General features: G+C 37.0%; 1 protein-coding gene across 19 annotated transcripts in view; it reads left to right on the top strand.

The window, feature by feature from the left end:
• CDC42BPA (CDC42 binding protein kinase alpha) overlaps positions 1–17,780 on the top strand; it is a 327,338-nt gene that overhangs the window by 136,930 nt on the left and 172,628 nt on the right. For all 19 annotated transcript variants that reach the window (XM_032289464.1, XM_032289476.1, XM_032289477.1 and 16 more), the window contains exon 6: positions 11,197–11,290. In XM_032289464.1, coding sequence (XP_032145355.1) covers positions 11,197–11,290 — 94 coding nt within the window. The remainder of the gene's footprint in view (positions 1–11,196; positions 11,291–17,780) is intronic.

Below are 17,780 nucleotides of genomic sequence, written 5' to 3'. Positions count from 1 at the left end.
TAAATACTATGTTCTCCAGAAGCAGGCACTGAGACAGAATGTTCCCTTAACACCTGCAGAAGGGAATTGTAGAAAGCAAGTCTGGGTGGAAGGAGAAGTCAGATTGCACTGAGGCCAAAGCTTCAGTCAGCCCCACTAGGAGTTCTACAGCGTCTGTGGCCACCCGAGTTGTTGGTAGTTTGATAGAAATGGCATGGTGTTTGTTTCCTTATCAGTCATTCAATGCATATGAACTTCTCCAAGACACACAGGCAGTTTTGTAAAGAGGCTCTCTGTAACTCTGAAGGAGCCTGGCAGTGGGGAGCTATCTTTTGACATCTGGGGCAAAGCCCGTCATTGAGGGAGAAGATAGCACATCTCTGTCTACCATACACCCTGAAACATTGTGACTAATATAAAACAACAATTTTTTTTTTTTTTTTTTTTTTTTGCTCATGAGTCTGAAATTTGGGCAGGACTAGGCAGGACCTAATTGTATCTTACCTATGCAGCATGAGTTGCAGTAGCTCACCTGCAGTTGGAAGAATCACTGTCAAGATGGCTCTCACACATAGCCAGTTTGTGCTGCCCATCAATTGGGAGTTCAGCCAGAGCTGTGGGAATGGGGTTTTGTTCCTCACATATGGGCTGCTTGACTTTCTTAACAACATGGTGAGTATGTTCCAAGAGCAAGTGTCTGTAGAGAACAAAGCAGAATTGCATGACATTTTAATGAGCTAGCCTTGTAAGTCATAGCCAACCTAAATTCTATCATACTGTATTGATTGACACAGTCACAAGAGTCTGTCCAGGTTCAAGCTGAAGGGACAGACAGTCTTCTTGATAGGTGAGTGGCAAGGTTCTAGATGAAAATGTGGAGTGAGAGATATTATTGAGGCCATGTTTGAAAAATATGGTTTTCTACATTCATAAAACTTAAAAGTTCAGGGTGCATTAATTAGAAATAGGGTTGACTACATCTGTTAGAAGATTCAAATTAATAGTGGTTCAAATGTATGAGAAGGGGTAGTGACTGAGTGAAGTCCTTTTGGTCTAAGGCCCTCACAGAAGCAACTAAAAATCTGAGCATTGCACAAGACCATTATCCTAAAGGCACTAAAGAGTGAACAGAAGCAGGGAGAACCTGATTGAGAATACATCTTCAGAGAAGATGGGGTATGTGAAATGACATCTCATGTTTTGGAGCTCTCAGCCTGGGGCTGGGTAAAAATGGCATGGTGTATATTGTGGCATGGGCTAAGTAGAGGAACTCTAGTCTCTATGGCTGTGAAAGCTGAGTTTTGGGAAACTATGTTTGTTAGAGAGGGTTCCAAAATCTGTCTACTGACAGTTCTCAGTGATAACTGAGTGATGGCTTCACTCAAAACTGCTCAGCTGAAGACAAAAGATAAGAAACTTCTGCCTAAGAAACAGTTTGCAGTTTAAGTGTGATTAATCATCTGATTAAAAAAAAAATGCTAACTGGAGAAAAATTGAAGAATCCAAAGTTTCAAAAATTTAACATTTATTATGCTCAGGGAATATTCAGAATTGCCCAAAGTACAAAGAAAAAGGAATATGTAACTCCTTTTTCAAGAGAAAATAGTATCCCTGAAATGAGCTGGATGTAGAAACTATTAATAGCAAACTAGGATTTTTAAGTGGCTATTAAAACTGTTCTCAATAAAGGAAAATAAAATTTGCTCACAATATATGAAAAAATAGGAAATCTCAGCAGAGAACTAGAAACAAATGAAAAAATCAAATGGAAATTCTAGAAAGGAAAAATACAAAATCTGAAATGAAAATTTTCACTCGAAAAACTTAACAGCCTATTGGAGATGACAAAGTAAAGACTTGAAGATAAATAAATAGAAGTTATTGAAGGTAAAGAACAGAGAGGAAAAGATTAAGATAATAGTAGTCCAAAGAGCTGTTAGAGAATATCACAAGGTTTTATGTACATGTACTTTGAGATCAAGAAGGAGAGAAAAGATAATGGGCCAGAAAAAATACCTGAAGAAAGAATGGCCTCAAATTTTATGAAAGATACAAATGTATGTATTTGAAATGCTCAAGAAACACCAGGGAAGATAAATATGAAAAAGGCCATGTGTATTACAGATGTTAGATCGCATCTCAGTGTTAAATCTTTACTGATAGATGTAGTTATGTAAGTCATGAAAGCTCTACTTACAACTATGGAGGTGAATTGTGGTCATAAAATGGTCATGCCATTTGGATAATTGCACTAGGCAGCATTTATGTAATAACTAATGGCAAAAATTCGTGGTTAGTGATGTATAAAATATTCTTTGCAGAAAAAAAAAAGAAAAGAAAAAGGCCATGTAAAGGTTCATTATAGTGAAACTATTGAAATCCAAAGACAGAGGGCAAATTTAGGAAGCAACAAGGAAAAAAAATGACAAATTACATTTAGGGGAGCTACAGTTCCATTAAGAAATGAATTCTTATCAGAAAATAAGGAAGCTAAAGGAGACTTAACCAAGAATTCTATATATACAGTGAAAATGTCCTTCAAAAATAAAAGTGAAATTATATTTTTAGGCAAAAGAAAAAAGAGGCCAGGCAGGGTGGCTCAGGCGTGTAATCCAAGCACTTTAGGATGCCGAGGGGGGTGGCTCACTTGAGGTCAGGAGTTTGAGACCAGCCTGATTCACATGGTGAAATGCCGCCTCTACTAAAAATACAAAATTAGCCTGCGTAGTGGTGGGCACCACTACTCTGTAGGCTGAGGCAGGAGCATTGCTTGAACCCGGGAGGTGGAGGTTGCAATGAGCCAAGATCATGCCACCGCACTTGAGCCTGAGTGACAGAGTATGAGACTCCATCTAAAAAAAAAAAAGGAACAAAAGAATTTATTGCCAGAAGACATGCTGAAGGAAGTTCTTTAGGCTACAGAAGGAATACAAGGCTCTTAAAATTGTAAATGTCTAGATACATACTATACATTTTTGATTCCTATTACTTCACAAACCATATGACTGCTTAAAGCAAAAATTAAAACATTGTCTTGAGCTCATCAGAGATGAGAGATTATAGAGCAACCAGCTAACCTGAAATCTAAGGAATGACAGGTACCTCCAAGGAAAAGATCATTGAGGTACAAAGAAGAGCAGAGATGCATATTAAGAAAGGATGGCATTAGGGAAACGGAAATTACGCTTTTGGGAAAGAGGAACCAGGAAAGGAAACTGAGAAGAATTAGTTTTAGTTGAGAGAAAAAATAGAGAAGGAAGTGGTATAGTTGGGAGAATAACCAGCAGTGTCAGATGTCATAGAGAAGTCATTACAGGATTCAAACTTAAAAAATACTACTGGATTTGGCAATGAGACGATCGTTTGTCATCTTAAAGAGTATTTTCTGCATAATGAATAAGAAAAGGGAAAGCCAAAAAAACTTTTAGACAACTTCTTTTCAGCACTCAAATTCCTTTTAAGAGTTGATCATACATTTCAGTGGTAATGTAAGAACAAAGATTTGTATTTTCTTGGAGCAGGTATAATCATGATAGATAACTTTATGCCAGTGACCTTAATTATTTTAAAAAAATTTACCAAATGCTGAATGCGAAACATTTTCTAGGAGGCCTCTAGTTTTTATTCTTATGTAATACTGTAAGATGCCAAAACCTTATCTAAGTGATCGAATTATTTGTAGACAGAATAGGTAGATGTTTATCTACCTACTTTTCTTTGATCCTACTTCTTCAAGATTTTAGAAAAGGACCTTTTGGGTTTGTGGGTGCTGTCAATTAAGTGTAACCTTATTTCTATTCAGGTGACACTTGAGAGCTCTTTCTGTTCCTCCTCTCTTGAGCGCCCCTCCTCCAAGTTTGAATGAAGTATCTATGCTTGTTATACTAGCTATTGAGAACATCCTTATGAAGTAATTAAGAACATTCTCTACTCAGTTGATGGATTTTGGTCAGCAGAGGCATTGAAACACTCCCCCCACCCTCTCCTATTGAGCACTAATGGGAATTTGAATATGTGGCTTCTCTTCACTTTGTTTACACTTTAGAGTACAAAAAGAAAAGGGCTGTCCCTGTGTGAGTTTGGCTTAGTTCACATCATACTATGTATTCCTTCTCCCCAAACATTTTTTTTTTAATTGTACTTTGGGCTCTGCGGTACCTGTGCACATCCTGCATCCTACAGGATTGTTGCATAGGTACATATATGCCATGGTGGTTTGCTGTCTCCATCCTCCCTGTTGCCTACATCAGGCATTTCTCCTGGTGTTATCCCTTCCCAACCCCTGCTGTCCCTCCCCTCCCCTCCCCTCCCCTCCATCCTCCCACTTTACCCAGTGAGCGTTGTTCCCTTCCCTGTGCCCAGGTGTTCTCATTGTTCATCACCCACCTATGAGTGAAAACATGCAGTGTTTGGTTTTCTGTTCTTGTGTCAGTTTGCTGACAACGATGGTTTCTAGATTCAACGATGTCTCTACAAAGGACACGAACTGGTCATTTTTTGTGGCTGCATAGTATTCCATGGTGTATATGTGCCACATTTGCTTTGTCCAGTCTATCATTAATGGGCATTTGGGTTGGCAGAAATCACAAGCATTCCTATACACCAACAAAAGACAAACAGCCAAATCATGAGCAAACTCCCATTTACAATTGCTACAAAGAGAATAAAATACCTAGGAATACAACTAACAAAGGATGTAAAAGATCTCTTCAAGGAGAACTGCAATCCACTGATCAAGGAAATAAGAGAGGACACAAACAGATGGAAAAACATTCCATGCTCATGGTCAGGAAGAAACAATATTGTGAAAATGGCTATACTGCCCAAAGTAATTTATAGGTTCAATGCTATCCCCATCAAGCTACCATTGACCTTCTTCACAAAACTAGAAAAAATCACTTTAAACTTCATATGGAATCAAGAGAGAGCCTGCATAGACAAGACAATCCTAAGCAAAAAGAACAAAGCTGGAGGCATCATGCCGCCTGACTTCAAACTATGCTACAAGGTTACAGTAATCAAAACAGCATGGTACTGGTACCAAAACAGAGATATAGACCAATGGAACAGAACAGAGGCCTCGGAAGCAATGCCACACATCTACAACCATCTGATCTTTGACAAACCAGACCCAAACTTTTTTTTTAATGACTGCTATAAATTTAGATCTAAATGAAAATGATAGGTAAGGCTGAAGGAAAAAGGAAACCACAGAAGGTCAAGCTGTAGCCTTGGTTGGAAAAAAGAGGAAAGAACATGTTGTCTTTTTCTTGAGGTGATGAAGTATGTGAATTTATGTAAGTTTTACACCTTGCTTTCGCCTGGTAATTGAGTGAAATATTCAGCCCAGCTAGATGGAAAAGTTGTTTTCTCTTCTACCCTATGAGTCCTTTAAATTCTACCTCATACCAGCGTTATATGTTCTATTGCCTCACCCCCAAAACAAAAATAAAACTTAAATATTTCAAATACACCAGATGACTAGGGAGAATAAATAGCTCACTCTTCTAAGGTCTCATTATTTCAAAGGTTGGGAGAGTTTCTGTCTGCCTAAATAATGACCATTTTAAGAACAGAGAGACTTCTTTTTCAGCCATGGAATAAAACGAATAAGGATGTGGAGTGAGTCAGTAGGCAACATGCTTTATTAAATATATAATTGTATAATTGTATTCATTGTTGGATAAACAGAGGCCAGTTAATATTGTCATTTTAACATCATGGTGCTTATCTATGATATTGATAACCATTAACTGTTTGGACTAAAATATATTGCTGACTACAGATGATCTTAATGGCTTAGTGAAAACATTTTCATATTCTTCGATTAAATGATTCAGATATTTACACATGTATTTTTGGTTTTTAATTAATTTTAATCAAATAATAAAGAAAAAACTAATATGAAAAAGGTTATATTGTCAAATAGTCCCTCTAGCGTACTTCTTATGCCTGCTCCCTAGAGGCAGCTATATTCAATTCCTTTAAAGCTGTTTTTTTTTTTTTTTTTGAGACAGAGTCTTGCTCTGTCCCCAGGCTGGAGTGCAGTGCAGCAATCTCGGCTCACTGCAACCTCTGCCTCCTGGGTTCAAGCGATTTTTCCACCTCAGCCTCCCGAGTAGCTGGGACCACAGGCATGTGCTACCATGCCCGGCTATTTTTATAGTAGAGACGGGGTTTCACCATGTTGGCCAGGATGGTCTCGATCTCTTGATGTCGTAATCTGCCCACCTTGGCCTCCCAAAGTGCTGGGATTACAGGCGTGAGCCACCGCACCCGGCCCTAAAGCTATTTTTAAAAGTTATTTAGCCCCATATCTCTAATGTCTTGATATGCTGATATTTCTACATTTGCAAATTTTGGACAGTTCGTAAAGACTTCTATTGACTGCTTGCTATGCTAGTGGAGGATTTAGCTGTTTGTATTCCTCTTTCTACTTTGCCTTCCTGCATTCTCTCACTATAATTTTATCACATTTTTCTCTTCTTGGTAGATAATGCTTGCATTTTTGAGACTTTGTAAATATTATTTATTGCTGAGCCAAGAAATATAATTTTTTCCTTATATAACTGTTTTTTCCTATAACTAATAATAGGCTCAAAATTTTTTCAGTTGTTTGTCAATACTCTTAAAATTTCCTTTTATATGTACCAAATGCCTAACAGTACATTTTCAAGTATTCCAGTACATCAAATCATATATCAAGTCAATTTAGTTGCCTTCTCCCAGCTTTGTGGGTGGTTATAATTCAGCTTCCTTGGCTCCACATTATTTATCACACATATGTTCTCCATCTTTGAAAGTTGTGTTGACACTCTTCATCTTCTGTTGTCTTTTCTTACATTTGCTTGTGGGTTTCTACCTTTTAATTCTTGTAATTGTCATTTTACTGTGATTTTGGAGGGAATAGAGATAAACATGTGTACTCCCATGAAGATTTTTTGGGGTGATGAGGGAATAAGAAAAAGAATTTCTGTTTTATACCTTTATGTACTCCCATAGTATGTAGTATTACAGTTAATTCAGTGCTGTTGCATGCTGTAAATTTTTAATTAATGCTTATGGAATGTTTTACTTTGTCAGCTGTTATATTCTTATCCCATGCCTCAGTCTACCCCCAACATGCTTATGGGATCCTGAAATGTGATTTCCTAAAACCTATCTTTCTCTCAGCTGCTGATATGTACCATAGGATTATTTATACAAGAAGATTATTTATTTGAAAGAAAAGGGGAAGTGATAAGAATAATTTTGGACCCTTTGCGTTTTGGTGATTTATTGAGAGTTTACTGAAGGTTTTGAAACTAGGAGCTGGTTTCCAGAGTCTGAATTTTTAAAACTTTAGGGGTGTGGGGTGTGTGTGTGTGTGTGCGTGTGTGTGTGTGTGTGTGCGCGCGCGCGCGCGTGCGCGCGTTTGTGTGTGTGTGTGTGTGTATGCACTTAAAAAAGATAGGAGGGTCTTGCTCTGTCACCTAGGCTGAAGTGCAGTGGCATGATCATGGCTCGCAACAGCTTTGAACTGCTGGGCTCAAGTGATCCTTCCACCTCAGCCTCCTGAGTAGCTTCCTGAGTAGCTGGGACCACAGGCATGCACAACTATGCCTAAGTTTAAAAAAATTTTTTGTAGAGACAGAGTCTCACTATGTTGCCTGTAGATTAGATGTGTAAGTTCTCTATGGAAAATAATTCGTAACTGAAGAATATAAAAAGAAGACTTAAAGGTTTATTGTATACACAGTTGGGAAGTGTCATATTGCACAGATATCAGTTCTCTTCAGATTAATCTATAAAATCATGATTCCCACAATAATTTCAGTATGTACTATGAAACATATTAAGCTAATTCCAGCATTGATTTAGAAGACTACTGGCAATTAAAAAATGTGTTCTACTGGTATGGAGCTCATTATTTTTATAATTAAGACGGTGGTGCAGGTAGAGGCATATTGATAGGGTGGCCATTCATCTTGGTTTGTGTGGAAGAGTTCCATTTTATGCCTGTTGTCCTGGTAATTAATAGGCACTCTTTCACTCTAAAGATTATCAACTGAAAAAAAAAAAAGAGTAATATAGTAGTATTTTTGCTCTTCTTGAGAGTCCTGAAACAAATCCACTAAATTTATGACCTACGTGGTATAGATATCAGTGGTGAAAGGATATCATTCAGTAAATGGTGCTAGGTTAGAAAGAAATATAACTGCCCGTTATCTCACGCTACACAAAAAAAATTAATCACAGGTAGATTAAAAAACTTGAAAAGTAAAACTTTAAAACTTACACAAGAGAAAATTATGACACTGTCCTTAGGATGTCTGGGAAGACAGAAATCACAGTATAAATTACAAGACTACATTACTATTTACTACTTTTTTTTTTCAACAAATAAGAAAACATTAAAAACAATGGAAAAACAAGCCCACATGCAGGAAGAAGAGATTTGTAACACATATAAGGAACTAAGTTTGAGTAAATAGAATCCCTGAAGATTAAACAACAACAACAACAACAAAAAAACAGTGCATATACAGTTTTTAAAAACAGCAAGGGATATTAACAGGCATTTTATAGAAGATGAATCTAAGATGACCAGTGATGTTATGAAAAGGAGTCTCAACTATACTGGTAATCATGCTAGCAAAGTTGAAGATGTCCATATCTTTCATCTCAGAAATTTCACTTCTACATCTATAGACTGAAGAAGCATTCACATATGAGTACTAGAAAACATTTATTAAAATATTCATCTCAAAATTCTGTTTTAACAAAATAAAAATGGGAAACAATCTAAATTCTGTAATCAGGAGAACTGATAAATTCTGATGTGTATATTGAAACTATTCTGTATAATTAAAATTATTTAAAATTAATGAATTAAAACAGTATGTACCAAAATAGATAAGTTTTAGAAACATATATAATTTTTTTTTTTCTTTTGGAGACAGTTTCTCATTCTGTCACCCGGCTGGAGTATAGTGACACAATCACAGCTCACTGCAGCCTTTATGTCCCAGACTCAAGTGATCTTCCCATCTCAGTCTCCCAAGCAGCTGGGACCGCAAGCATGTGCCATCATGCCTGGCTAATTTTTTATTTTTATTTTTTGTAGAGAAGGGGTCTTACTGTGTTGCACAAGCTGCTCTTAAACTCCTGGGCTCAAGTGATCCTCCCTCCTTGGTCTTCCAAAGTGCTGGGACTATAGCCATGAGCTACCATGCCAGGCTCATGAAGCATAATATTTGAATAAAACCAAGTTGCAAAAAGCAATACACAGTTTTATATCAATTACAAAGTTTAAAGACATTAAAAAAGCACATAGTTTTGTGATATTACATATATGCCTAATAATATAAAATATGCATGGCTACAGTAAATACCAAATTTAGGATAGTGGCTGTGTCTGGGTAGTGGAGGGAGAGGATGAGATCAGGAATATTAATAGAATACTTATGTTTTTTGATACGATCTGTAATGTCAATACTATCTGTAATACCAATACTATCTGTAATGTCTTGTATCCTTGTAACTTTCAGTATTTTCTGTTTTATTAATTTACATTGTATTATGAATAAGATATATTCACATTGTTATGCTTTATGTATATATTTTATACTTACTGTCTATAAAATAACTGAAGCTATTGTCAGTGCATATAAATTCTGTCTTTGCAGTTTCTTTACTCTCCTTTACAATCTAAGAAATGCTACACCAGTAGCAGTAATTTGTACTGACTGTAGAGCTTAATTTTTAAGGTAAAGAATAAAATATTTTTTCTTCTTCTAAAAGTAGTCTTGGTAACTGCTAAGCCTCCTTCCAGAACTGAACTGTACTTCTTTGATGTTTCCTCTACAGCAGATCTTTTCTGACAGGTTAGGATACAGTCACATGTTGAGGATTATAAAGCTAATTCCTTATACAGATTGTTGTTTTCAATCTGCCTGTCTCTGTTTAGCAACCATCTGTCATCTACAATAGGAGTTTGAAAACTTTTTCTGTAAACAGCCAGATAGTAAATATAGTAGGCTTTGTAGGCCATATGGTTTGTGTCACAACTACTCACTTTGCCATTGTAGTGTAAAAGCAGACGTAGGCAATACCTAAATGAATGGGCATGGCTGTGTTCCAATAAAACTTTATTTACAAAATCAGGCAGCAAACTAGATTTGGCTGTGGGCCATAATTTGCTAACTTGTAATGTATAACACACTCAGAGAAATTGCTTCAGTAACCAAAGTAATACTATTAACCCATATTATGGATGGTAAAACTGAAGCATAGAAATCTTAAATGGCATTATTCAGGTTAAAATAACCCTACCATATTCCTGTTATTTACATGGCAATATAATTTTTTTAACATATATAGATTGACCAGAGATTGTTTTACTTCCTTTAAAAGTAGAGTGAGTTGGGTGGGTATAATCTCTTAGTTATTTACAATTACAACCTTTAATATGATTAGAAACTTAATATTGTTAAGTCCCTGAGAATCTTCTTTACAGAACCATTTTATATATGATTATTTTTCCAAGGTTTGCATTCACATGCAAAAACAAATATAAGAACTGGTATATGATATAGTTTAGATTTGAATATCTTATACACCATTGACTTAACATCCAAAGATAGTGAAAGCTTTAGATAATATAGACAATATATTAGGCAATTGTTTTAGTTCTTCTGTAAAATCAACTTTATGAAGCAATTTCTTTGTGTTGTCATGACCTGCAGTAATTGAGAATTTATCTACCTGCAGTTATCTTAGGGTCTAGAAAGTATATTTTTTCCTATCTAATTTCATGGGCTAGAGAATACTGTTTTTTTTGTGGTTATCAGGTAATGATGACTCTTCTCTGTATGCAGAAAGTAGTCTGCCATAGTCACATTGGAATCTGTGTAAATCTAAAGGAAAGACAGTAAGGTTAATTTAACCAGCATGAAAATTACCACACTACTTTTTATCTCTAGAATAACACTGAAATTACATGTGTTTGAGAAAATTTTAATATGAATCAGAGCCAGGATTTGAATTATTACTAAAAGTAATAGTCTAAGAACATCTATTTAATAAAGTAATTAAATAGTAATTAAAGTAAATAAGATATTCTTAGAATATTACTTTTAAAAGAAGTTGAGATTTTTTTTCTGACAAAAAAAAAATCTTACCAAGCAACAAATTGTTTACTTTTCCACTAAAAATTGAATGTATTTATTTTTTCAGAGACATTAAACCTGACAATATATTGATGGATATGAATGGACACATTCGGTTAGCAGATTTTGGTTCTTGTCTGAAGCTGATGGAAGATGGAACGGTAAATAACGATAAATCCTAAATTATTTTAATCACAGACATTTCCCTTGCTACTATTTATTTTTTACATCTGTTTTAGAAACCATCTATTTATACTATCTACCCGTCCATCCATCCATTTGTCTGTCTATGTGCCACCTCTTTCCACAAACGCATTTGGGCATGCTTATAATGGGGCTTGTCTAAAAAGTCACTAGCCATTTCAGCTTCTTATATCAAAGATCTTCAGATTGATAATAGTATACCCTTTATGAGACCCTTGTTTGCTCCTTCTTTAGTTGGTGACTTCTGTTATACTTTAGATATTTCAAAGTTTACCAAGGGGTAAAGGAACCGAGTCTCACATAGAAAAAGAAAATGCCAACTTTGTCCTCACTTTTACTTTTTTGCCTTTCTTTCCTAATTGCTTAGTTATTCTGAGGTACAGTTGTCAACAAATGAATCCTTTTTTAGTTTCATGTTCCCATTTGCTTAACTTTTGTTAACCCTAAAGCCCTCAGTTGTTTTTTTTTGTTGTTGTTGTTGTTTACTTAGTAGCTGGGCATGGTGTCTATCTCTGTTTAGCAGCCATCTATCATCTACAATAGGGGTTTGAAAACTTTTTCTCTAAATAGCCAGATAGTAAATATATTAGGCTTTGTAGGCTATATGGTTTGTGTCACAACTACTCACTGCCTCCCACCTCAGACCCAACTACTCGGGAGTCTGAGGTGGGAGGATCTCCTTAGCACAGGAGGCAAAGGTAGCAGTGAGCCAAGATTGCACCACTACACTCCAGCCTGGGCAACAGTGAAATCCTGTCTCCAGATAGTCCCCAACACCTCCCCTCGACCCCTGCCAAAAAAAAAAAAAGAAGTTGGCCGGGCGTGGTGGCTCACGCCTGTAATCCCAGCGCTTTGGGAAGCTGAGCTGGGCTGATCACCTGAGGTCAGGAGTTGAGACCAGCCTGGACAAAATGAGGAAAACTTTTTTTTTTTTAAAAGAAAAAAAAAAAAAAAAAAAAAAAAAAATTTTATATGCCCCAGTTTTATTCTTTTTTTAAACTTCATTTTTCTGGCTGTATAGGAGAGGTCCAAAAATACATCAGTTTAATTGGCAGAAACTTTTTGGAGAACAGTTTAGTATAATACATTCCAAAAGTCATGAAAATGTCACATTCCTCTAGATCGGTAATTTTGACTTCAGAATTTTTTTTTCTTTCTCTCTCTCTCTCTTTTTTTTTTTTGGAGATAAAGTCTCCCCCTGTTGCCCAGGCTGGAGTGCAGTGGCATGATCTCAGCTTCTGAGTTCAAGTGATTCTCCTGCCTCAGCCTCCCAAGTAGCTGGGATTATAGGCAAGCACCACCATACCCGAGTAATTTTTGTATTTTTTGTAGAGATGGTGTTTCACCATGTTGGCCAGGCTGGTCTCAACTCCTGACCTCAGGTGATCAGCCCAGCTCAGCTTCCCAAAGCGCTGGGATTACAGGCGTGAGCCACCACGCCCGGCCAACTTCAGAAAATTTATCCTACAGTGATAACTTTGTTAAAAAGGATTCTGTGATCTCTGCCTCTGGCCACAATAGAAGGATTAAATTGGTACCAAATTAGCACTCCCACAATAAAGAACTATAAAACTGGATACAATATTTGAAACAACTGTTTTCCAGCAGTGGACAATAGGCAGCATAATATTATTATCCCTGACACAAATGAACTCATGAGGTATTCCTCACAATTGCCCAAAGACTGGGACAGTTCCTGACCCTGATACAGAAAGCTAGAGTGAGAGCAGAGCCGGGCTAGCTGCAACAGCTGGAATCTGTAGGCCTTGGCTTTTGAGAGGAGGGAACTGTGCAGAGAGAGGGCATAAAGTACCTCATGAAGATTGGGCGATACATTGTACTACAAGATCATATGAGGCTTGCCAATAGTAGATGATACTATTTGAAAACAGACCAGAATACTAATGATCAAGCAGATCCCCTAGGTGAGAAACATTGCTAGGGGAAATTGAATTTTCAGCCCCGGAGAGCCAGCTAATACCTTTGTATCACCTAAGACCTACTCTAAACCTGTCTGTAACCTAAATCTAAGCCCTGATAAGATCCACAGAGTTTGGAAGTGTTCCTTCCAAGTAGAGGGGCTTATGACAAATCTTAGATTTTTGTATGAACCTACAATCACAGAGTATGTTCGTAAGCCAACTTATGGTCAAGGGGATCAGTCGGTAATTTTTATGTGCTTACATAAGAATTATTATTCTTCATAGGAAGATAGCAGATTCAGTACTCTAACATCTTATTCACAATTGCCAAAATTCAGTTAAAAAAAAAAAATCACTGAACCAAACAAAAATGGGAATGTGGATAGAGATACAGAGTCAAATAAAAGCAGTCAGTAGAGGCCTGGCTAGCACACATGTTGGACTTAGCAGACAAAGACTTAAAGAAGTGATCATTGGCATTCCTCAAGGACCTAGAAATAGAAATACCATTTGACCCAGCAATCTCATTACTGGGTATATACCGAAAGAATTATAAATTGCTCTATTATAAAGACACATGCACACGTATGTTCATTGCGGCACTGTTTACAATAACAAAGACCTGGAACCAACCCAGATGTCCATCAACAATAGACTGGATAAAGAAAATGTGGCATATACACACAATGGAATACTATGCAGCCATAAAAAACGATGAGTTCATGTCCTTCATAGGAACATGGATGAATCTGGAAACCATCATTTTCAGAAAACTGACACAAGAACAGAAAAACAAACACTGCAAGGTGTCACACATAAGCAGGTGTTGAACAATTAGAACACATGAACACAGGAAGGGGAGCATTACACACTGCGGTCAGTTGAGGGGGACTAGGGGAGTGTCAGTGGGGGGCGGGGGGTGGGGAGGGATAATGTGGGGAGAAATACCAGATATAAGTGATGGGGGGAGGAAGGCAGCAAATCACCTTGCCATGTATGTACCTATGCAACAATCCTGCATGATCTATACATGTACCCCAGAACCTAAAGTACAATAAAAATTAAAAAAACAAAAAAGTAATCATTATGCAATCAAGAGAGAGCTTGCATAGCCAAGATGATCCTAAGCAAAAAGAAAACAAAGCTGGAGGCATCATGCTGACTGACTTCAAACTATACTACAAAGCTACAGTAATCAAAACAGCATGGTACTGGTACCAAAACAGAGATATAGACCAGTGGAACAGAACAGAGGTCTCATAAGTAACACCACACATCTACAACCATCTGATCTTTGACAAACCTGGCAAAAATAAGCAATGGGGAAAGGATTTCCTACTTATTAAATGGTGTTGGGAAAACTGACTAGCCCTATGTAGAAAGCTGAAACTGGATCCCTTCCTTAAACCTTATATGAAACTTAACTCCAGTTGCATTAAAGATTTAAACATAAGACCTAACACCATAAAAACGCTTAAAGAAAACCTAGACAGGACATAGGCATAGGCAAGGACTTCATGACTAAAACACCAAAAGCAATGGCAACAAAACCCAAAATAGACAAATGGGATCTAATTAAACTTAAGAGCTTCTGCACAGCAAAAGAAACTATCATTAGAGCAAACCAGCAGCCAACAGAATGGGAAAATATTTTTGCAATCTACCCATCTGACAAAGGGCTGGTAACTAGAATTTACAAAGAACTTAAAAAAAAAAAAAAAAAAAAAAAGAACTTAAACAAATTTACAAGAAGACAACAAACAGCCCCATCAAAATTGGGTGAAGGATATGAACAGACACTTTTCAAAAGAAGACATTTATGCAGTCAACAAACACGAAAAAAAGCTCATCATCACTGGTCATTAGAGAAATGCAAATCAAAACCACATTGAGATACCATCTCATGCCAGTTAGAATGGCGATCATTAAAAAATCTGGAGACAACAGATGCTGGAGAGGATGTGGAGAAATAGGAACACTTTTACACTATTGGTGGGAGCGTAAATTAGTTCAACCATTATGGAAGAAAGTGGCAGTTCCTCAGGGATCTAGAACTAGAAATACCATTTGACCCAGCAATCTCATTACTGGGTATATACCCAAAGGATTATAAAACATTCAGTTATAAAAACACATACACTCTATATTTATTGTGGCACTGTTTACAATAGCAAAGACATGGAACATTCCAAATGCCCGTCGATGATAGACTGGACAGGGAAAATGTGGCACATGTACACCATGAAATACTATGCAGCCATAAAAAGGATGAGTTCATGTCATTTGCAGGGACATGGATGAATTTGGAAACCATCATTCTCAGCAAACTGACACAAGAACAGAAAACCAAACACCGTATTTGGAAACCATCATTCTCAGCAAACTGACACAAGAACAGAAAACCAAACACCGTATGTTCTCACTCATAAGTGGGAGTTGAACAATGAGAACACATGGACACAGAGAGGGGAACATCACACACCGGGGCCTGTCGGGGTGGGGTGACTGGGGAGGGATAACATTAGGAGAAATATCTAATATAGATGATGGATGCAGCAAACCACCATGGCATGTGTATACCTATGTAACAAACCTGTACAATCCATACAGGTACCCTAGAACCTAAAGCATTAAAAAAAAAAAAAAAAAAGTGATCATAGGCCGGGCACAGTGGCTCAGGCCCATAATCCTAGCACTTTGGGAGGCCAGCATGAGTGGATCATCCAAGGTCAGGAGTTTGAGACCAGCTTGGCCAACACAGTGAAAGCCCATTTCTACTTAAAATACAAAATTAGCCAGGCATGGTGGCACATGTCTGTAATCCCAGCTACTTAACTCAGGAGGCTGAGGAGGAGAAATGCTTGAACCCAGGAGGTGGAGGCAGAGGTTGCAGTGAGCCAAGATTGCACCACCGCACTCCAGCCTGGGCAACAGAATGGAACTCCGTCTCAAAAAAAAAAAGATTATAAAAATGCTTAAGACAATAAAGGAAAATGTAGTCTTAAAGATTATACAAATAAGGAATTTCAGCAGAAAATAAATCAAATGACATTTTACAGTTAGAAGGCACAGTAACTAAAATTTAAAATTCACTGATGAGGTTAAAAGTGGACTAGAGATGGGAGAAGAAAGAGCCAGTGAACTTGAAACAGGTCAGTAGAGATTATCAAATATGAAGAACAGAGAAAAATATTGAGACAAAATAAATAGAGGCTTAGGGATCCACATAGAACAAGAGTGAGGTAGATGTTGGAAAAAAATGTGTACGTAATAGCTGAAGCTTCCCAAATGTGATGAAAAACCCAACTCTAAGAATTTTACCATACTTCAAACCTGTAAAGAGAACCACACCTGGCCATGTCTTAAAGTACTGAAAACTAAAGATAAAGACATTTAAAAAGCAGCCAGAAGGAAAGACATATTACATAGAGGGAAGAAATGGTAAGAACTACTGACCTCATTAGAAATCATGGAGTGATATCTTTAAAGTGCTAAAGGGAAAAATATGTGAACTGAGATTTCTATATTACAGAAAATATCCTTCAAAATTGAGGGTGAATTAGAGACATTTTCAGTTAAATGATAGATCAGAAAATTAATCTCTAGTAAGCCTAGATGCTAAAAAATGTTCTCCTTGGCAAAGGAAATTATACCATTTGGATATTTGGATTTATAGCGTAAAAAATATATGCATAAATAAGTGGGTAAAGAAAATGTCTATACTATCTTTCTTATTTAATTTACATAAAAGGCACCTGTTAAAAGCAAAAATAATGAAATGTGTAATTATTTGTAATGTGGGGTTTATGACATGTAGAAGTAAAGGATATGACAATAGTCACATAAACAATGGAAGATGTGTATATGGAATTATACTGCTCTAGTGTAACTGTATATATGAAGTATAAAGTGAGAAGTGGGTAGTGCTTGGTATGACATTGGAAGAGGGAAATAGCATGGTGGTCTTGCTGAGTTGAGAAAACACAGATTGAAATCAGGGATGCTTTGGCATCTGGAAGTTGGGGGCCACCATTCCAGCGAAGATAGAGCTGTAGGGAAAAATAACTCCACAGAGTGAGCTAGTAATTCTCCAGTCCTGCATATGACAAGCCTGGTGGACTGAAAGCTGGAGCTAGAGTCGCTGTAGTCTGATGTTTCCTTTTCTGAATTCCTTTTGAATGCATTTGAAATGTAAATTTTAGAATTCATGAGTAATATTTCTGTCTCTATGAGTTTCTTCCAGTTATATTGGTTCCTGAAAGTCTGATGTGTCTTCCTAGTCATTCATTCTGATTTTGCTGAACAATAGGATAATATTTTATGTTTTGTTTCTAGTCCACTTATTGATCTCCAAATGGTTTTCTTGGACATAATATCATGTTGGACTTCCATTTTCAAAACCATAGGCTTGCACCTGTAATACCAGCACTTTGGGAGGCCAAGGCAGGAAGATTGCTTAAACCCAGGAGTTTGAGATCAGCCTGGGCAACATGGCAAAACCTCATCTCTAGAAAAAAATATAAAA

This window comes from Sapajus apella, unplaced genomic scaffold, assembly GCF_009761245.1.
Source record: "Sapajus apella isolate SASKATOON/1434 unplaced genomic scaffold, GSC_monkey_1.0 scaffold22, whole genome shotgun sequence".
Taxonomy (NCBI): Eukaryota; Metazoa; Chordata; class Mammalia; order Primates; family Cebidae; genus Sapajus; species Sapajus apella.
The sequence above is the reverse complement of the archived record's forward strand: the minus strand, read 5'-3'. Positions and strand labels throughout refer to the sequence as shown.